Raw genomic sequence first — 24,095 nt, 5'->3', positions numbered from 1 at the left:
AAATATAATCTTCATACATGACAGGAGAATCTTTAAAAAGTTGATAAGATCCTTGACAGCCTTTAGCTCCCAACTTGTGGTTTCTGTAGCTGTTTGAAATGCTACATAAACTACGAGATGGTTAAAACTGTCAATATTTACTAGTTTACTTGAACCAGTCTTTTGCAGCGACATGTTGAAGAAATATAGAGTCACAATACTGTACTTTGTTACTAAAATCGTCCTAAAATCTCACTACTAAATCCATCTAAGATTGTTAAACAATATTTTTTAAACTTTTATCATAGACAAGCAAGCTATTCTGATATGCAGACTTACACTTTTAAAAGTTCTCTGAAGTAAAGTGTAACTCCATAGTTAAAAATGTATTTAATTTATCATGACCAAGTTCCATGTAAATGCAATCGTGCTGTTTGAAAACATTGCCTGAAATGTAATAAAACTATTGGTAACATGTTCACTGTATCCATAAACAACATGCTTAAGTATCTACGGAAACTTTGGATTAAGTTTACCTCCATTGTGATAAATGGATTTGTTGTTTGAGATTGTGTAACAAGGAAATTTTTTTTCAACTACACTTGCTGAACTACTTGATGTGTCTTTGTGTGTTTTTGAGTGTGTTTCAATGAATAAATCCATGGAATCTTTAGTTTTTGTAACAAACTTTTATTAAGTAAGAAAATTTCATAAGAATAAATTCTTTACAAATTTATTCAATAATTGATTTAATTCATTTTAATTTTAATTAATAATTAATGATTTTAATAATTCATTTAAAATACTTAATTTTTGTACAAATTTAAGTAAATACATAACGATAGCTTATGTTCTATCAATTAGGGTTACATATAATGTAATAAAATAGAAAGAAATAAAGACAAAATGTAGAAATGTTAGAAAATGGATTAAAAAAGGAAAACTCTAAAAAACTGAGATAAATATTAAATATAAGAGGTAATTATTTAGAATTTATTAAGCTTATAAATTATTTAGTAATAAAAGATTAAAAATTATTTGAAAAAATAAATACTAAGAAAAAAAGCAATTATTTCCCCTAACCACAAACTTTTTTGCGTTAAATATATTTCGATATAATTATATATTTGCAATAATGTAAAATATTATTATAAAAAGACATACAAAAACTAATATCAAATAAACAAAATCTTTTTTTGAAAAACAATGGTTAAAACAACACATATGCAGCTCCTTTAACTTCAGTTATCTGGAATTTGCAACTTTTGCTTGTAGCCATTAACAGAATTTAATACTCATATCAAAATCAAACACTTAGCACTTCATCATGAGCCAAAATTTGGAGATAAATAATTTTAGGAAACATCTCAATATTATCATCATTAAAAAAAAAAAAAAAACATTAAACATTATCAGCAGATTAGATAACAAAACTTTCAAAACTTTTTATCATATGGTTTTTATATTGCTTTAAACATTTTATTTTTATGTAAATATAAAATATTTATAACTTTTGAAGGCTTTTCATTTTTACTTTGTTTTCAGAAAAAATATTATAGTTTTAAATTTGTTTTAACATCATACATTTGCTTATCAAAAATAGTAAAGAAAGTATCTTTAATAAATTTACAGAAACCAACCCATTTCATTAATTAGGATACATTCATACATACATACATACATACATACATATACGTGCATACTTTGATAAGCAGTCTGAAATCAAACTGAAAAAGGGAACTGCCAAGGCCTTCAGTACATACACCAACTGACTAAATAGGGAGAACATAAAAGGGAGCGCCATTACACCAGATAAAGATTTGGGCTGGAGCAGCAATCATTTTTTTTACTATTCAACACACGCACAAAATATATTTCATTAATTACACAAAAACTACTAACTGTATCAACCTAGCATAGCAATAGATTTTTCGTTTATTTGTAATTATCATACAAATGATATTATCATTATCATACATGTATTATTATGCATTATCATACACATTCTATCATACAAACCATCAATGCCAAGTCCATATGGAAATGTTATCCAAAAATGTGTTGGGTCAAGAACTGATGTTATTGTAACCGCAGCCCATTCCCCAAGCTCTGGAAGATCAACAACATTCTCAAGAGAAAAAACTTCAGTTTTATTTAACTTTGGGTCATCTAAAAAATTAATTTTAAAATTCAAAATATAAAAGTAGAAAAGGAAACAATAGCAATGTAAATAATTCAGATTATATTTTACGATAATCCAGATAAAATATACAGTTTAAATAATACAATGTATAATTTTACTTGGAGCAACATGAAGGTTCCAGCAGTTTTCACCATAACAACAGGTACCAAAGCGAGAAAAATTATAGCATATTTTCTTTCCTGTATTAACTACAAAAAAAAATTGTAAGCAAAACATGCCAACTACATGAACATCATAAAACTTCATAAAAATTCTAACCAAAACCAAGTGTAGCTACTTCTGGGTCGTCTGTATCAACAGAGTAAGCATTTTTATTTGAACTATATTGTTCATCCATCGGATTCCATGATGCCATAATAGAATCTTCTAAAAAAAAAAATAAACTTAAAAAAAAACAGGTAAATAACTTGCAACAATTAATTCATATAAACAATAGTAACAACAGATATTTTACAATGTTATGCTATGTTTTATTAATAAATAAAAACATAATAAAAACAATTTACTATAAAAGAATCATATTCAATTTTAAGTAGAAAATAAATTTACTTAACATTACAGCTGATTACTAAAGTTTAAGAGGATATTTAACAAACTAAGACTATTTTATTATATTAATACTGCAACAATATTTGAATGATATTTGCTTATGCATTTATATTCTACATGGTTTTCCTCTCATTGTGCAGCTGCAATTTCCAATTGTAACCGTTACTTATAAATCTATCACAAAAACAATTCTCCGAAAAACAGATGTCTGTTTACTATTGCTAGAAACCATTGTAAACAGATTTTATCTAACCCCAAAGCCTGCTATTTTCATTTTAATATATCAACATTTCTAAAGTCTTTGATAAAGTTTGGCATGTCGGTCTTCTCCATAAGCTCTCTTTTTACAGTGTGTCAAGTAACATCTTTAAGATTATTGAATCCCTCCTTGCCAATCGTAGTATAAAAGTTATTCCCAATGGACAGCACTCTTCTTCATTTCTTGTAACTTCAGGGGTTCCTTAAGGTTCTATCCTCGGCCCTATACTTTTTCTCCCAGAAATTTTTGCATCTAAAGTGGTATTGTTTGCTGATAATACTACCATTTATTATTGTCTTGATAAGAAGCCAACACCTTCTGATTGCTTGAAGGGGGAATTTGAGCTTGAAAAGGATCTCACTTCTGCTACAGCATGAGGCTCTAACTGGCTGAAGAACTTTAACTCAGACAAAACTCAATACTTTTAAGCTAATCATTATTGCAATATTCTAGATCTTCCTATATTTATGAATGGTAATGTACTTAATGAGTCATCTACCCTTCCACTTTTAGGATTAAATTTTAATTATAATCTTTCTTGGAATCCAATATATCAAATCCGTTGCAAAATTAGCATCTGCTAAGGTTGCATCTCTTTAATGTGCTTGCCACATTCTTTCTTTGAACTCTATTCTTTATCTCTGTAAATCTCTAACCGGTCCTTGTTTAAAATACTGTTGTCATTTCTGGAGCAGATCTTCAATTGATGCTTTTTCTCTTTTATAAAATGTGAAAAAACGCATTGTAAACATAGTTGGACCTGCAGCCAACTTTCAACAATTGTCACATCATCATGTTGCTTTTCTTTCTCTTTTCTTTGAATACTATAATTGGCATTGCTTTAAAGAGCTAGCGTCTGTTGTGCTATCTACTAAAATTCATTCTTGTGTTACTTATCACTCAATTAAGTGTCATCCTTTTACTGTTTCTAATTTGAGTTAGAATATGACAATACAAGACTATAACAATAGAAAAAAAATATCTTTGTACTTCATGCTTCTTTGTGAGAGAACACAATAAAATGTAAGTTTTTAAAATTAAAAAAAAAAAAGAAAATAAAGAAAAACTCAACATACCTGAACTTTCAGAAATCAAATCAACCACCTCATCATCAATTTTCTTTTGTATATTGTTTTGAGAAGCTAAAACACAAAATAAAACTTTATCAAAACTTAAATGTGTGTGTACTTATAATAATGCTGTAGTGTTACACAAAGAAAACTCTAAATAAAACATTTAACTTTTTAACATATTTTTAATTACTTTAATAAAAACTTCAACTTGTTTTAAATTTAACAAAAGTTTAATTGATGTCTGATAAAGAAATGCGTTTTTTGCTTGCTTTTTTTTCTAAATTCTGAATTCCATTTAGAAAAACATTTTCCAAACGCCTAAAAAGTTTTTTTGATGATAAACCATAATCATAATATGTGTCCATTATAGACAGAATATTTATAATGAACACATATTATGATTAGATATCTTTTTCTACAACATGGTATGTGTTTATTTTTTATTTTTCAAAGCATAACCCAATTGTAACTAGCTGATAAATACACTCATAAGGAATTGTCAAATATCCTCTTGAAACCTCTTCAATGAAGTCTTGAGCTCCTCAGTATGCTCAGCATAATCTCACTGTTTTTTCCAGCCACCCTGCCACCCTGTTTTTCTTCCCTGCCACATCAGCAGAAGAGCTCTCTCTTTTTTGAAAGAAACGCATTTAATAAATCTCTAAAACGCTTAAATTTTGATAGGTATGATGGCCTTTGTGAGTCCTGCCATATAATAGTCTTTGTAACATAATTATCACACTAAAATTTTGAGTAAAAAAGTGTGAGTACAACAGATGTATAATAGGTTTTATTAAATTTTGAATGAAATAATGTTCTTGCTATGCTTGCTATGAATGAATTTGAGAAAAAATGAAAAAAATGAATGAACTTTTTTTTTAAATAAAACTTAACTAACTTGAAAAAATAATTATAGTAAGTAAATTATGAAGTCATATTAAACAAATATTTTATATTTTTTACATATATTTATTTTTGCATGCTGAAACTTTTAGAGATTCAAATCGGCAATTGTATGTCCTAAAAAAGAGAAGATAAACCCGTTTTTGCATCAATATTGCCAAATGTCGACATTATACAGGCTGCATTCATGAAGAATTATAGAAAATGAATATTGAATAAATTATTAATAATAGTAAATAATAAAAACAAAAATAATACAATAACAACATATAATATAAACAATAGATAAAGTGAACTCTATTTAAAAAAATAACATGAAAAATAAAAAATAATTACTTAAACTAATGATAAACATATAAACATGACAATTTGCTGATTAAGTACATAACTAGAAATATGTTTACCATTCCGATGAAATACATTTGAAGTAACAAACCCATCATCTACAAGGGATTGGTTAATAAATATATCTTTATCCCCTTTTGTGTCATATAAGTAAATTTCATAAAAGCCATCTGAGTTTTTAGTAGAAGACTTTAATGATGCCATTAAAATTTCGTTCATAATCATGCTTTTAAGTTTAAAAATAGATTGTTCAGACCAGTCACTGTTTGTTTTTTGTTCATTAATGTAAGAATATGCATCATTTTCTTCTTCCTTTTGGTTTGAAATATGTTTCTTTTGCATTGTAATTGAGGCTAAATAAATTATCAAACAAGATTCTATTAAAATACAAACAAGAAAATAACATAACAATCAAAATGCTTTAAATTTAGTTTTATTCAATACTTGTTTATGTTAAATGTACAATAGAGTTTAGAGCTTAAAGTTCAAGTGTTTAGAGAGCTGAAAGAATATGGTTTAACATGGTTCCTTTTTTATAATTGGCTATTGTGGCAATTACAAAAAGATTTTTGCAAAAGTTTTACTGAAATACTTTCAAAAAAATTTATTGCGAGACTCATTTTATGCTTTGCTCATTGTGGCAATTATAAAAATATATTTGCAAAAATTTTACAGAAATTTCAAAAATCCTTTTTTTGTGTGCAATTTATAAATTATAACTAATAATTCATAATTTGTAAAAAAACATTTTGCAAACAATGTACAAATAAAAATGTCTGTTACCTTTGGTAATATTATTTAAAAACTTAAAAAAACAACAAAAAACATTTATTTATATATTTCATAAGTACATTTTTTTTTGGTTCAGTTGAGTTTTTAATGTTTTTGACAAAATTTGCATTATTATTTGTAATCTTGTACATGTAGGTACACCTGAAGTACTACAAAAAAAAAATGGTATCCTCAAAATGAATATAGGATTCTTCTGCTAAAATTTTCTGTACTTAAAAACTACTTAATATGATTCCCTCACCATATTTTTCAATCTATGGTTTTTAGTAAAGTTTTGTGATTCAAAGAAAAGTTGCTTATTTTGGTTGTTACCCCTTAAATACTGCAAGGAGGTTTTTGGCTGATAATTTTAGAGTCATTCATCAGATACCCTCACAATTTTATAAACATTTTGCCTTTGGAGCATAGTATTTGTATATTGTAAATGTGAACAACCCCAAAAAACTCTTAAAAACTACAAAATAAACCCTTACAAACTACAACCTCAATGGTGAATTCTAATATGATGTAATTAGAGAGACCTTTATTAAATAAAATTTCTTATTAGGTTAACATGTATGGCACTCAGATATCATACTTTTATTTAGCAGAGGTATTAATAATGTGTATTTATGCACAAAATTGTTTTATACCATATATATTTTATAGATAAAAGTATTATAAGTAATTTTGCAATGGTGAAACCAAAATTTGTAAAAAAAGTGGGAAAAGTACCTTTTGTTGTTGGAAAATGGAATTCAAAAGCAGAAGCTAAAGCCCAGAGGAAAAAAATAAATAAAAAAGAACTTCAGGTTCAACTAGCCATGTCTTGGTGCAAAGAGCACAACAAGAGAGGCTATGCTGCTTGCAAACTGATGTTTTTTTTATCAAAGATCAAGGCACCATTGATCGGAGGTTAGATGGAAAAGCTGCTGACATGAAAAAGCAGCATCTGCAAATTTTGACAGCAGAGGAAGAACATTCTATTCAAATCAGGAAAAAGAGTCACCTGGCAGTCTTGTTTCAAATAAACCAAAGAAAATATGCACACATTTATCAGCAAATGTCTTGTTAACACCAGTTATTTCAGGTTGATTGTCCAAATTAGCAAAACATCATTGATATAGATCAGTAAACTATTGGAAATTTATGTTTGACCAGTCACAGATAATTATGAAAAAATGCCATGAGAAAAGTTTAAATCTAGAAGATATATCAGGTTTGCTTAAAGTAAATAAGGTAGAACAAAAAGACATGAGCAAACTAAAAAGCATATGTGTCACCAATATACATGGGTCTATGGAAGCCCAAAACATCATTAAACAGGTTGAACTGATTGAAACTGGAAACAAGATTCTTTAACTGTTTTGCACTGTTCATGTGAGGCGATCTTTTTATTCCGCGTTGAATTTATATTATAAAAACGCTCTTATACCAACATAGATGGGTCTATGGAAGCCCAAAACATCATTAAACAGGTTGAATTGATTGAAACTGGAAACATGGAGAAAAAAAGAACAAAAAAAAGAAGAAAAAGCAAGAAAGAGATAAAGAAAAAGAACAATTTTATAAATGTAAATTAAAATGCGCTTGCAATGCCATTTGTATAGTAAAGGATTTCAAAGTATGCCCAGTCTGCCACGAAATAAAAAAATCAGTATGCAGCCAAATATCTTGAAGAGTTAATGAAATTAAGTCAATAATGGTCAAACATCAACCAAAACAAATGCTACCAAAACAAAAATAATATAAAAGCAAATTTGAACAAGGAAAGCATTAACATTGATTAGGGAAATGTTTTGTTGTTTTGAAATGTAACTTACTGATTCTGAAAAGCAATTTAGAATTTGTTTGTGTTAACCTTAGTACCCCTTAAAAACTACAAGCATCTCTACTGCTAGTAAAAAGCTCATTCCATCAACCTGAGAAGAATATTGTAAAAAGTTTTTTTGTTTTTATATGTAGCAACAATGTAGATATCTATAAACCAAGGAATCACAAACTTAATTTCAAATTTGTGCTTACCCATGCCAAAAATTATGGTTTTTTAGTTTAAACTTGAGTTTTTTTAATTTTAAATTGTTTATATTTATAAAAATGAATATAGTCTAACTTATATTTTTTTTAAAGAGGGTATTTATATGAAATCTTAAAACAAGGAATATTATGCGCTTAAGCTCAAACTTTGCTTGCTTTCAAAGAAAGCAATGTTTGAGCTTTCTCAAACTTTGTTATTTTTAAGGTGTTTATTTTTTAAGGTGTATCCATAGATGGTTTTTGACTCTATGAAAATCCCAGAATTTTTTTTCTATCAAAATCCTGGAAAATTATTTTAATAAAAAATCTGGAAAATCCCAAAAATTATACAGTCAACAAATTGGCGAAGGAATGTGGGTAAATTCTGGAACATTAGTAAAGGGATAAATAAAGTAACTAAAAACTACTGAATAATTATGTTTCTCTAAAATTCTCTAAAATCAAATAAAATATCTCAGTTTTACCATAAACAATCTGCAAAGCATAATAATTTGTTTACTTTCAAAATATAAACTGTCAGACAATGGTTCAGAAATTGATTCTTTTTATTCTTATAACTTTCTGCTGCAAAAAATTTGCTTTTCTTTTTTTGCATGATCATTAATTGATTCTTTAACTGTTTTGCACCATTCATGTGAGATGATCTTTTTTTTCCGCGTTGAATTTATATTATAAAAACGCTCTTCTACTTTTCTGTTTTTCCGATGGAATTCGATTATTTATCCAGCTTTTAATCTTTCTTATGTTGGCTGAATAATACCCTTCACTATTATCTTTCTTTTGAACCCAATTCCAGTGGAACTTGTTTCTAATAATTTTGTCTATCTTAGTAATGTCAGATAAACTCATATCTTCCATTTTATAACTTTTTCTTCTTGATCATATTAACTGACAACAAAAACTTTTGCAAACTTTTAAAAAGGAATTTAGATTATTTAACTTTTTACAAAAAGGAGTTTCTAATACTTGAAAAAGTTAATTTGAATGAATTAAAAAAAAAAGAAAGAAAAAAAATTGTTACGAAAATTAACTAACCCTAACCCTAAATCTCGTGAAAATTTCAATTATAGAAAACACAGTAATAGCAATATTAAACATATTTGTTTAAATGCAAACATTGTCATATAAAAAATTTTATAAAAATTTTTTTCAAATTAATAAAAAAAAACATCCAGAAATTGCTGGAAAACTAAAGGAGTTTTAAGTGAATATTGGAAAAAACTCATCTGTGTACCTACCTGTATTATATATTATTTTTTAGATCTTTCCACTTTCCACATAGTGTCAAAGCATAGTTTTTTCCGAATAAGATTTTATTAATAAATTTGGTTACTTACAGGATTTTTTTTTTTATTTATCAAAGTATATAACACAACTGTTTTTGCTTAATATATTTCATTTCATTTTATTAATATTTTTATTTGACATCGTATAAATTACACAGGTCAACAAAAAAAAATTTTTTTTCTGGTGCCGAGCAAACAATTTGTTTTTTGTATAGCATTTCTCATTTTGATTTCAAATATGCAACTCTTTTTTTACCATCAGGTCAAGTTGTAAAGATATTTAGGTTCAAATCTTAAGTATTTAGGGTAAAGTCCCTAATATTGTCAAAAAAAAAGTTATTCAAAAGTATGTCAACCTGGGTCTCAAAAGAAGCGTCTTTTCATAGAGATTTTAAAAATGTTATTCATTTGTAATAAAAATAAGTATTATGTGTATTTTTGGTAAATAACATTCTGTTGACTTTTTTTTTAGAGTCTCAAGCATTTTTTTACATAATTTTTTTGTCAATAAATTTTAAGGAAAAATATTTATGTTTTCTAAAATCTCTATGAAAATACGCTTCTTTTGAGACCCAGGTTGACATACTTTTGAATAACTTTTTTTTCGACAATATTAGGGACTTTACCCTAAATACTTAAGATTTGAACCTAAATATCTTTACAACTTGACCTGATGGTAAAAGAAGAGTTGCATATTTGAAATCAAAATGAGAAATGCTATACAAAAAATAAATTGTTTGCTCGGCACCAGAAAAAAAATTTTTCTTTGTTGACCTGTGTTATTTATTTTATCCAGATATATTTTTATTTGACATTGCACTATTATTTATTTTCGCCAGATATATTTTTTACGGTATATTTGTTTTTATTTACATTAGACTATTTTTTTCATATTAACTTTTTTTTGGTTTATAATATTGTATGTCTCAAATTTACTTGATTCATATAAAATCAGTTTGTTTATATCTGAATTTAAGTACGATGCTATTATATGCACACTCATGGACAAACTCAATATTGCTAAAGAATGGATAACCAAACTTAATCTAGAACTTCACACTCTTAAAACAACTCATTACCTGCCACAATTGGAAACACCACTGCATGGAAGATTGTAGTCGTCAAAGGGTTAAAACCCACATCGAAAGACCAAGAACAATTGAATATTATCAATACAACAGCCCTCAAACTAAAACAACAAGAAAACATAGCTAAGAACATATTTATACGTGGTACCCTAAAATCTTCCAGTAGAAAAAATATTTTGATTATTAGGGACAGATAAGTCTTTAATTGTAAATCATTTCCATCTTAAACATAATGTAAGGACCTCTGAAAAACTCAGTCCTCAGTCCTCAAAGACGAATCAGCTAGAAACAAAGTACTTAAACAAGCCTCCACATTTTTTTTGCTTCACCAACAGTAGTAGTGAGTAGATCACAGTTCCCTATTTATGAACCCAGATATGACTTAAAACAAAACCAGGCTTAGCTCCTCAGAACCAAATGCAAAAAACATAATGTCACACTTAGTCCAACTGCTACAACAATCAATATTATTTGAGGTAACACAATAAAAGAAATAACAAGAAGTTATTAGCAACCAATGTCAATCAAAAATTAACAAGCAACACCCACAACAACACATTTATCGATTCAGTATGTTCCAATAAAATGTTTCATCCCACCTTATACAAACCATTAATGAAACTTAATACAAACCATTAATGAAACTTTGCAACATAATTCTACCCAAGAATATGTAAACAGAACTCTGAATAAAATCATTAATTGTGCATACTTAAATGCAAGATCAGTTAACAATAAACTAGATCATTTACATAATGTTCTCCGAAACTTACATAAACTTCTCTAAAACTGAATAAATCTTGATGTTATTCTCATCACAGTATTTTGAAAACCATAGCCTTATGTAAGATGCTATGTACAATTTATCAACTTGTAATCATACTTGTGTAGTATCAGGTAATATTAATCTACCACTCATTCATTGGTCAATACCTATCAGCCTTGGTGATTCTTGTCACAACTTGTTTATAGAAACTAAGGTAAGGTGAACGCCCTGACCTAACTGGTATCAAACAGCACCCAATTAAACAATATTTTGGATCTCATATTAACCAATGATAAAAAAATGTATACAATGTAGTAACTACAGCATCTTTCACCAGTACCAGTGACCATTATACCATTCTCTTTAATTGCAATTTAGGAACCTTAACTAGCAGTAAAAAACCATTATTTCCAATTTTAACAATTTCTATAAGGCCATCTATAATTATATCAAAAAAGGTTTAATAAATGTAAACTAATACAAACTAGCTGAGCAACATCATAATGTTGAATCATTCTGACACGCTATATGTGATGTTTTGAACTCAAGTATTTTGTCACGCATACCAGAACTCTGTAAAAAAATGATCCAGTATTCAACCTCGCGAAATTTGGCATCTAAAAAATATATTCTATACCCAAAATACAAAAGAAGTTTTAACTTAAACTTTTACTGAATACAAGAATTCCTCACGTCTATTCGATGCCAAAATAATAAAAAATGCTATTAATATGGAGAAAGATTTTGTCAATAAAGAAAATATCAACAAATTTACTTGTTCATCAATTCAAAATCCAAGTGCCACCATTATGTTGCACAACTTGCATGTTCTGATGGTTCCCTTTGTTTCAACAATTGTAAAAAAACACGTATTTTAAACAACTTTTTTGCCTCTGTATTCATCATTGACGATGGTGTTAATCCTCCATTAGATTTTCGTTCCCATCAAAATTCTTTCAGTAACATATTATTTCCATATGATTCTGTCATTTCATTGCTGCAAAAACTCCAGGCAAAGATTTCTAAATCTTCGGATAGCTACCCTCCAATATTTTTAAAATCAATTACATTTAAAATCAACTACTATTGCCATCCCTTTTTCTATTTTGTTTGAAATGTCAATGTCCACTAATGCTATAACGAAAATTTAGAAATCAGCAACATTTTATCCAACTTTTAAAAAAGGCAATTCTTCCCTACCAAACAACTACAGACCTATTTCAATGACCTAAATAGTTTGCAAAGTTATGGAATCAATCATTGCTAAAACCATAAAAAACTGTTAGTAGATGTAAAAGTTATTTACTAACTGTTATTTTGATTAGTAAATAACTTTATTTTTCAACATCAATTTGGTTTTATAAATCGCAGATCCACATGCTCACAAATGCTGGCAACATTAAACGAATGAACCACTGCCACAAATAACAAAAAAAATAGTTGACATCTATATTGATTTTGAAAAAGCATTTGACTCTGTAACTCATCCTAAACTAATGTTCAAATTGCAAAACTATGGTATTAAATACAAACTATTTAATTGAATTTAAAATTTCATACTTCATATTCCATAAACAATTCAGTTATGAGTGGAATCCACAAGAAACTGTACTTGGACCTATATTGTTCCTAATATTTATTAACAACAGTTTACTGCACTGATGGAGATTGTGGCATTAAGCTGTTTGCATGATATTAAATTGTATCAATCAAGAAATGATTACAACAACATTTATCTTGTAAACACTTTTTTTAAAATCTTGACATGGTCCAATGATTGGCAACTAAAAATATATACAAACAAATGTTTTTATTACTGCTACAAAAGATATAATATACCTACTCATCCTTATTCATTAAACTCTGTTACCAATATTGGAACAGTTTATTCAATTCAGGAATCACCATGTTCATTGATACGAAGTTCTCTAATCACTGCTCTTGTATTTTAAGTATGACACACTCTCGCATTTACCTTCTTTTAAAATCCTTTATCTCTCACAATTCTAAACTTTTGTTAAAAGCTTACAAAGTTCACGTGCAGCCTGTATTAGAATCTTGCACACCAGTTTTAGCTCTCACCTTTTAAAAGATATAAGTTGCATAGAAAAAGTTCAAAAATATTTTACCAGAATTGGCTGCAAAAGTTATCATATTACATACACTGATTACTTATCAAGACTTATTTTCTTCCAAATTGAATCTCTTAAATATCGCAGAGTAAATGATCTTTATATGACTTATAAAATTGTACAAAATCTTGTTGATTTACTTTTTTCAGATTTTTTTACTTTTTCCAACTCAAAATATTTTACTAGAAGTCATTCACAAAAGTTTACTCCACGTAATAAAAACATTAATGATACTAGAAGATTTTTTTACAGCGAAAGAATCATTAGTATGGAACTCACTTCCGTACCATATAGTGAACTGGACCTAAGTGTCTGCATTCAAATCGAATTAAAAAAAGTATGATTTAAAATGTCATTGTGCAGTCTACCATCTTGGTTTCTTCACAATTACACTTATTGAAGTTTTTTTATTACTATTTTTTGTTGGTGTAGTGTGTCTGATAATATTTTAAGTTGGCTTTCCCTGACTTTTCCCTGATCTTCTACCTGTTTTCCATGATTTAATTTAAAGTTACCCAAACTTAACTTCACAAAAATTGACCTAGATTCGTTTAGAAATATCCTCTTCAACTGCAAAAATATAAACAATAATACAACCCACATTAAATCGAGAGAAGTTCATAAAACTATCTGCCAAATAAACTTTTATATTATGTGTACCATATACAACTTATTTAAGTTATGTAATTTGATGAAGAGCCATATTCCCTGATTTTTCTAAAATTTAACCTAATTTCCCTGATAATCAGCTGATTTTTTTGCAGAAATCTGACTTTTCCATGTTTACCCTGATTTATTTGATCTGGCAGACACCCTGTGGTGTTACATAAGAGTAATTTAGTAATTACTTGCCTCATCATTTTGTATTTTATACATTTTTTTCAAACACAAATAAATAAATAAAAGACAAAATAGTTTCATAACATCTAAGTAGTACTTTTTGTGGGCTTTTTTTAAATGTGCTTTTTATAGAGTTTTGTGTATAAAATACCTAATTAAATTGTTTAAGAATGCACTTGTTAAATGGGGGTTTGTTAAATTAAATCATTTAAGAATCCACTTGTTAAATCGAGGTTTGTTGGAACACTGTGATTTGGGGTTTGTTGGAACATTTTTGTTTTAAGGCATCAATTATATTCCTATTATCGCTCATAGATTATTTTTTTTTATTTTATAATTATCCATATTGCCATACTAAAATAGAATTTATATTTTAGCATGTGTTTTCATTTATTTAACTCTTCCTACCTCACATCGTTGACAGTGGCTGTTTTTATTATTTTAAACACAAGCTAGTGGTTGTGGCTTTTTATTATCTATTGAATTCTTAAAAAAAATGGTTTTCAACTTTTTATATAACCTTTGTATAAAATATTATCCATTTAAAACTTAAACATTTTAAAAGTTTTTTTATTTAGTTTTTCAAAGAGATTTGTTGTTTAAATTGAAACTATTTTTTTAACATATGATTCTAATTTTTCTTGAAAACTATTTGCGGTCAAGGCTGATAGAAATTTTGTAAAACTTCAGTAGTGAAAGAGTTATTGGCATTAATAAATTATTTTTAGAACGCCTAATTATAGACAAAAGACACTAGCAAAAGATATGTCATTAAGCGATAAGATGCTTGCTGCTGCCAAAGGAGTAGTTGAAAATGGAGAGAAATGCTGAGGAGTTGAAGCAGACTACGGCATTCCTCATGTGACACTTAGAAGATACTGTATAAAAGACAAAGCAATGTCAAGCACCCTGACCAGTTAACTGTGGGATACCACAACAACAGAAATGCTTTTACTACAGAAGAAGAGAATGCACTTACAGATACATATTAGAGACTTTATGCGTATAGATATGTGCATGTATATATATATATATATATAAATGTATATATATATATATATCTAAATAAATATATATATATATAAATATATATAAAAATATATATATATATATAAATATATATATATATATATAAATATATACGTATAAATAAATATATACGTATAAATAAATATATATATAAATATATATATATATATATATATAAATATATACGTATAAATAAATATATATATAAATATATGTATATATATATATAAATATATATGTATAAATATATATATATATATAAATATATATATATATACATATATATATATATATATATATATATATATATATATATATATATATATATATATATATATATATATATATATATATATAAATATATATACATACTACTGTGATCAAAAAGTAAGGTGAATTTTTTTATAAAATGAAAAATCTTTATTTATTCTTCCAAATCTGTATCGTCCCCCTCAAAATAATCCCCCCCGGCCCCAATGCACTTTTGCCAACGTTTTTTCCAGTCTTCGAAGCATGCCAAAAAGTCCTCGGTAGGGATAGCCTTCAATGCACATGCCGATTCACGTTGGATCTCTTCAATGGACTCAAAACGATTTCCCCGGAGTGGTCTCTTAAGCTTTGGGAACAGCCAGAAGTCACACGGTGCTAAGTCGGGCGAATACGGTGGTTGTGGAGCAACATGGGTAGAGTTTTTGGCGAAAAACTCACGAAGAACTAGTGCTGTGTGCGAAGGCGCATTATCGTGGTGCAAAATCCAAGAGTTATTGGCCCATAATTCCGGTCTCTTTTTGCAAATAGCTTCACGCAAACGCCACATAACGCTTAAATAATATTCCCTGTTGACAGTTTGGCCAGTTGGAAGGAATTCGTAGTGCACGACACCACAATAATCAAAGAAAACAGTCTACATGACCTTGATTTTTGAGCGACTTTGACGTGGTTGCTTCGGTCTCGGCTCGCCTTTTTCACGGTATTCACTCGATTGGTCGGTTGTTTCAGGGTCGTATGCATAGACCCAAGTCTCATCGCCAGTAATAATTTGTTTGTAGACGTCTTGATAGTCAGAAAGCATTGCTTTACACGTTTTAACGCGACGCTCTTTTTCAAAGAAATTGAGAAATTTCTGCACCAAACGTGATTTGAGTCTTCTGAGGCCCAAATGATCCTTCAAAATCGCTTGCATCGACCCAAATGATATTCCAACCATGTCAACAAGGTCTCGAATGGTTAACCGACGATTTGCAAGCACCAATTCTTTGATTTTGTTGATGTGGCGATCATCAATCGAAGTCGATGGTCGTCCGGAGCGTTCCAAGTCATCAACACGTTCTCGGCCTTCTTTGAAGTCTTTGTACCACTTGTAAACATTTTTTTGAGACATAGTCTTTTCACCGAAGGCCTTTTGCAACATTCGATACATTTCAGCAGCAGAAATATCATTCCGCAAACAAAATTTAATAGCACTTCTTTGCTCAACAAAATTAGACATCGTGAAAATCGCCGCATGCACTTTTGGTACTTAAGAAACAAGCGTAAACAAAAAAAAATAATTATGAGTTTGACATGTAATTTGGCGCAAATGTTAATGACATTCCTACCAACTTAAAAATAAAAAAGATTGGACAATTCGAATAAGGCCGGAAGTTTAAATTAAAAATTCACCTTACTTTTTGATCACAGTAGTATATATATATATATATATATATATATATATATATATATATATATATATATATATATATTTATATATATATGTATATATACATGTATATATATATATGTATATATATATATATGTATATATATATATATATATATATATATATATATATATATATATATATATATATATATATATATATATATATATATATATATATATGCATATATATATATATATATATACACATATATACATACAATATATACTTGTGCTATGTAAAAGTGCATTTTTTAGTAAACATGCTGTATTTTATGCTTTCATTTTTTTTTTTTGCAGCTATCTAATAAAAGAAAAATTAAAAAAAAAAAAACAAAATTTAATCATCTTTAGCAAAAATTGCGTGCTTTCGTAGGTAGTATGAAGACAATTAAAAAAATTTCAAAAAATATTTGCATTTTGACAACAAGTTCACAAATAAATAAAAAAACGTTACAACTAATTATTTATTCAAAATACTTTTTTATTATCTAGATAAATGTTTTTTTAATTATCATTGTTGTTATTAGGCAGTAATGATATCTTTTTGTGAAAGTCAAAATTTCTTTTAATTTTTAAATAAAAAAAAGAGAAATGGGGGTTACAAACCTGGCCCCAGCAAAATTATAAGATATAGCAGGGGTTGATAGCTGGGGCTAGAAAAAAATTTATAATACTGTTGAAAATTTATGCATAAATCTACTATTTATTAAATACTGGCATATATATATATATACACACACACACACACACACACATATATTTTTTGTTAATTCACCTCCCCAAGGCCCAGAAGGCCACTACAGACAAGGAGGCTACTTTATTGTGGTTATAACCCTTTCTCAACTCCAAAACACGAACCTTGAAGAACAAGGCCGTTGCACGGAGAAACAAGTTGAGTGCGGTTCTATCAGGGACGTGGTGGAGATTGAACTCAGAACCTCTCGCTATATATATAAGTTATATATATATATATATATATAAAATATATATATATATATATATATAAAATATATATATATATAATATATATAATATATATATATATATATATATATATATATATATATATATATATATATATATATATATATATATATATATATTTTGATATAAAAACATAAAACTTGATATCAAAAAGTTAAACCAACTGGTTTAACTTTTTGATATCAAGTTTTATGTTTTTATATCAATTGCTGTTATTTTTATAGCATAAACAATTTTTTCTTTTTTGAATGGAACTATTCATTAGACATATAAAACTATCAAAATTGTTTTGAGCAGTTTAAACACTTTTTAAAAAAACAAACAATTTTTCTTTTAAAAAAAACAAAGTTCTTGTATTATATTAAAAGAAAATCATTAAACTCAGTATTTTAAGGATAAACTTGTAATTCATTTTGAATTACAAGTTGTTCCTTGTCCAAAAAAATGTTGTTCAACACTAACAAGATTGATGTTTTAGAGTGGCCCACACATTCACCAGACCTAAATCTGATAGAAAATTTGTGGAAGGAAGTTGGCAGAAACATAAATCGATCAACTGTAACAAATTTAGACTAACTTTGGATCAAAATAAAGGCTGCTTGGGACACCATTACGCCAAAACAATGTTAAAAATTGATCGTTGTTGTCAAGCAGTTATTGACTCAAAACTATTTATACAAAGAACCTCTATGATTTTTATAGCAAAGGAACAAAATGATAATTCTTACACGATAACAGGGTGTGCTATTTAAATTGCCCCTTTAATCTGTACCTCTTAATCACTTAAATGATCAATTTTTTTTAACTATCAAATTTTTTTTTTAATTAAGTTAATTTTTTTTTCACTCAGTAATGTTATCTTCAAAAACTAATTTTATTTATCAGGCTAAAAAAGTTTAGATCTCAAAAACTCTTTGAAAAATATATCACTACATATTAAACATCAAATTTGTACCCACTGTATATATGTATTTAAACTAATTTACAATAGACAAGGCTGCAAACAACTACTGTTAAGTTATGAATTATTAGAAAACAAAGGGTAAAGCGCAAGGAAACAGGTAACTGAAGACTTAAAAAGTTGTAGGCTGTATAAGTCAGGAAAACATGAAGATTGCTAGTTTAAGAAGCGATTACGATCAATTTTTCAACAATGGGTGTTTTAAGCTTAGCAGGTCACATTATATCTACAATGTGCTTTTGAACCTTGCCTGAGAGTTAGAGGATTATTATTTGTCAACAATATAGTTATGTCAATAATATGGCAAGAGTTTGCAGTAAATAACTGAGTTTTGTTGGAGTTTAAATCTTAAACTGTTACAGAAAAAAAATCAGATTTAAGATCGGCTTATAGATGTAAGATTGTTCTAAGCAATCAAAAAGTGAAAACTTTTTGTCAAGATAAAAGTATAAAGTTGAGTTGTTAGAAAACTATTATTGATTTATTATAGATGTAAGATTGTCAAGATTGTTATTGTAGATAAGAAACGGAGCATAATCATAGTACTCATGTGGTAACATAGCAACTCATGTGGTAACATGGCAACTCGTGTGGTAACATGGCAACTCGTGTGGTAACATAGTGACTCATGTGGTATCATAGTGACTTGTGTGGTAACAGCAAAAAGGCAAAAAATTCCAATATACAAGAATGATTAAGAACAACAAAGACGAACTCAACTAAAAAACGTGCAGGGAGACCAAGATGCACAACAAAAATAAAAGATAAACATTTTGCAGTTACGAGCAAACGTAATAGTTGATTTCTAGCCACAATGATTATGAGATACTCCTAAAGTTACTGGAAATAAAGAAGAGTGTAGACCTTCAAGAGTGACTTTAATACGGTGCTTAGAAAGACATGATTTAATAGTCTTAAAACTTTTATATGAAGAAACTAACATTAGAGAGAAGACTAATCATAGAATAGTTAAAGAGTGTTTTCTAGAGTTTTTAAAAATTGGAACCACTTATTTAACACTTATTAATAGTTTAGAGACAATTAAAGAGAAACTATTATGGAAATGTTGTGTGAATCACAAGCCCTAGAAGAGACAATATGTTAATCTATTTAACTGGAATGGCAGGAAGGATATGGCTATTAAATTCAATAGTCAAATTAGAGGAAAAGTTCTTTGCAATTAACTCATATTGCCTTATTTTGGAGAAGAGTAATAAAAGACCTATGAATTAGAGAATGCTAGACTTTCTTTAGTTAATGACACTGTTAAAGATTTTCCTAAAGTCTCTAATACCTAATATCTGAGATATGATACAAAATTTACTGAGAATAATGGAGCTTAGTATCAAACAGGAACTTTTTTAAATTAACTTCTTGCAATAATAAAAAGAAATTTGTTCTCAAAAGAGAATATGTAATTATTTTTTTATCTTTTTTTATAAAAAAAAAAAGATGAAAAAATAATTACAGTTCAATATAGCAACTGCACAGGGTGAAAAACATGGAGTAGAATGAGACTTTTTTAAAAACCAAAATAAATAATGAAAGGAATAAAAGCTTCCATACCTGCTTGATTCAGGAGGTTAGGTAAGGGGGGCGTTTATGCATGCCTAATATGGAGATATGGATATATATATACATATATATATATATATATATATATATATATATATATATATATATATATATATATATATATATATATTTATATATATATATATTTATATATATGGATATAAACATGTTTGTTATTTATTTAGATGTTGAATTACAATATTTTTACATATTTATATAAATTTTACTATTTATATGGTATACATAATTTGAAAATTCTGAAAGTAATACTAACAAAATACCCAGAAAAAAAAATTTTGAGAGGTGATTCGAAACACATGTTCCATTGCAAATGATTTTGAAATCTTTTGAAACCACCCTTTTTTCACTTTTAGTTTTTTCAATTTTTTTTTTAATTTTTGCCTATGGTAGGATTTGTTTTTCCACAAAATGAGGGTCAAAACATTGTCCCACAAAAAAAATCATTAAATTATAAATGGCCCTTAGGCCTTGGAAATTTAAAAGTATTTTTATTGAAAACTACTAAAAACTCACTCAAGTTGAGTAATTTGTAACAGATTTAAAAGCAGCTACAAAATTCCTAAAATTTTCTTTTCACACTTTGTTTTCTCTAAGTTTATCACAAATATTGTTTAATTCATCACACATGATTAGCAAAAAAACATCAGCAATGACTAGCAAAAACATTCTCAAACAGTTCTGGAGTTATTCTTAAATTCTACCTGTTGTAACATCTTTTTTGTATCTCTCCCAGTAAGTTTTAAAGTTTGAACGTAGAGCTTCTGTTGCTTGCTCATTGAAGTCCTTTTTGATTTTGAAGAAATTTGGTACACAGTAAAATATAGCATGTACTTTTGGCGTGATGGAAATTGGGAGTTTAATGTAGCTGTCTCTGAATTTCATAAATTTTGATTCAAAGTCTAAATCCAGCTGAAAGTCAAAGCATGCAATAACCACATCTCTAAAATGAGACAGAGCTTGGATAAAGGAAATGGCCTGATTTAAATTGACAGAATCAGCAACTTGCCCAAACCTCTCAAAAGTTTCATAAAATGATTATCGTTGAAATGACCACCATGGTAGGGCTGAAGTGAAATATGCAGTGCTCATGGCCGTTCCTTTGCACCAGGCCAAAGATCAACCAGATTTTTCACTAGATGATTTACAACACCTAGCAACAAATGTAGCTCCATTAGTGGAATAGCTTCTTATATAAAGTCTGGACTGCAGGCCTTGTAAGCGTTAAGCAAAAAGCATTTTACGTATACGAAGAGCGATTTCACGTTATGCTACGCTGTTTACATTTGCTAAAAACTTTTTTTGTTGATAATATTAGACAGTTTTTTTCTATTGTATGATTGATGTATTTTATTGTATGTTTGTATAATTATAACATTATGATTGATAATATTAGACAGTATTTTAATGAAGTAGTAAATTTTTATTTTAACGGTATTTTAATGAAGTAGTTAACATTTTAAAAACTGAACACTGTTGTGACAAAAGTTTAAATTGCAAATATATAAAATATGATCATTATTTACAAATATAATAAATTCAGATAAAATGAAAAAAATAAAGTTTGAATTTTTTTTAAACTATCACTTGACAGACAACGTTCATTAAAAGTTAATAAAACCAGAATCTAAGTAAACATTCGATAACATTAATAAATAATAATATTTGTACATTATTTTGAGCTAGTTATTCAATTAAACTAGTTTTTTGATATTTATATAAATTCCGGTATTTTAAAAAAGTTATTGACAATAAATATGAAAAGCGAATAAAAATAATTTTATGATGTCAAAAACACTGTTAAGCAAATGTACTACGCAATTTTTATTCATAACAATGCCAGGGACTGGAAACTCTAACAGTGGTAGATGCAACACATTTTAAAAGACATTTGATTTCCTCAAATCGCCACCTGAGCTAACAAACTCTTTTTGCTTGTTTCAAACCACCAAAAGTTCTCAGGGTCCCAACAGCAAGGTGCCTGCTGCTATGAGATTGTACATCTCATGCCATTAATCTGACAGTTTTATAAAGTGGGCTTTTTTTCATTTTCATCTAGAAGCATAATGAGGGTAAAGCTTACTTACAGAAATTTTTCTCCTCCATCTTTTACAAGTTTCACAAATACAAATAAATTTTTTCTTGCTGACATGAACATTTTACTGAGCTTGTTGAGGGTTCATAGGAAATCCTAACCTCCTCATCCTGTTGTTGGAAAGTCCTTCGTTTTTCAGAATTTGCAACATGTTTTGAGTTATCAGAGCTTCCTTGAACAGTTGTTGTGGAGCTGAAGATTCTGATGAAAAAAGATCAACTTTTAAACAATAGCCTATATTAAACAAAACCTTTTAATGCCATAGTTATCAAATTTATCACCTCTTCATTGGAAAGGTTTTCCTCACGAAGTTGAATGGTACCATTTAGAGCAGAATCTTTGTCTCCCACAACTGCTGATGCCACTTGCTCAGTGGATTAGAGGAGTGCACTGATGAAGAAGGCCCATACTAAAAACTGACAAGCATTTGACACAATGCTACTCAACTGCCTCATCAGGTTCAGTTACCATACTCTTGGAGTTGCTCAAAGGATGTTTTTCATACCACTTCTGTTTGCCAATTTAACAAACTAAGCAGTCACATGTTGCAGTCAGTCTTGTTAGTGGCCTTATTGAAATTGATTCAAAAGTAAAAAGCTGAGGAACAGAGTTTGTTCTCTTTCTCTTCAGTTGTCACATATTGTCAAAAAACTTAATTATCTTTAAAGTTAACATCTTTTTGTAGAACTTGTTTAATGCTTTCATGAGACATGCAAATGATGCAAACAATTCTTATGCAGACTTTGTGTGTTTTTGCTGAATTTGGTATTTTGATTTTGTATTTTAGAAACACTACATTTCAAAATAAAAAACAAAGTTTGTTTACATTTTTATCGACATGTTATAAAACTTAAATTTCTCACAAACTATCGCTCACAGTGCAAATTTGCACAAAAAGTTTTGCAAAGATTACTTATTTATTACTTTATAATTTTTTTGTGGGACAAAATTTTGAATCTCATTTTCATGAAAAACTTGAACAATCAAGGTGAAAATTAAACAAAAAGTGGAAAAGACTAAAAGCAAAAAAAAGTCTCACTGAAGGTTTCAAAAGATTTCAAAATGACTTGCAATGGACATCTACATGTGTCTCACTGACGGTTTCAAAAGATTTCAAAATGACTTGCAATGGACATCTACATGTGTCTCACTGACGGTTTCAAAAGATTTCAAAATGACTTGCAATGGACATTTACATGTGTCTAGAAATACCTGTTAAAAGATTACTTTTCGGAATTTTCAAAACGTGTGTGGTATTGCTGGATAAGAAAATGATGATCAGATTGATGTGTGGTATGACTCTAACAAGAAAAGAAAGACTCTTTTTCTTGTCTTGTTAGATAATCTTTTTTAATGTCAGGATAAATTTTTGACTTCTTTAAAAAAATTTTCCTGATGCTGCTACATAAGAGGTAAAAGTTAAAAAATTTGGAGGGAGTACGGTATGAACAAGATTTTGTTAAGGAAATAAATTGCTCAAGATGATGATGATAATGATTA

General features: G+C 28.1%; 1 protein-coding gene across 3 annotated transcripts in view; it reads right to left on the bottom strand.

Moving 5' to 3' along the window:
• The window catches only part of LOC100199961 (putative uncharacterized protein DDB_G0282133), an 83,695-nt gene that overhangs the window by 21,574 nt on the left and 38,026 nt on the right, over nucleotides 1-24,095 (bottom strand). For 2 of the 3 annotated variants that reach the window (XM_065813011.1, XM_065813014.1), the window contains 5 exons: nucleotides 5,371-5,664; nucleotides 4,067-4,132; nucleotides 2,441-2,548; nucleotides 2,281-2,370; nucleotides 1,981-2,148 (listed from right to left, as the gene is read on the bottom strand). In XM_065813011.1, coding sequence (XP_065669083.1) covers nucleotides 1,981-2,148; nucleotides 2,281-2,370; nucleotides 2,441-2,548; nucleotides 4,067-4,132; nucleotides 5,371-5,664 — 726 coding nt within the window. The remainder of the gene's footprint in view (nucleotides 1-1,980; nucleotides 2,149-2,280; nucleotides 2,371-2,440; nucleotides 2,549-4,066; nucleotides 4,133-5,370; nucleotides 5,665-24,095) is intronic. The other variant, XM_065813012.1, reaches the window with a different exon arrangement.

The sequence above is a fragment of the Hydra vulgaris genome, chromosome 12 (genome assembly GCF_038396675.1).
Source record: "Hydra vulgaris chromosome 12, alternate assembly HydraT2T_AEP".
Lineage (NCBI taxonomy): Eukaryota > Metazoa > Cnidaria > Hydrozoa > Anthoathecata > Hydridae > Hydra > Hydra vulgaris.
This window is presented reverse-complemented; position numbering and strand designations above follow the sequence as displayed.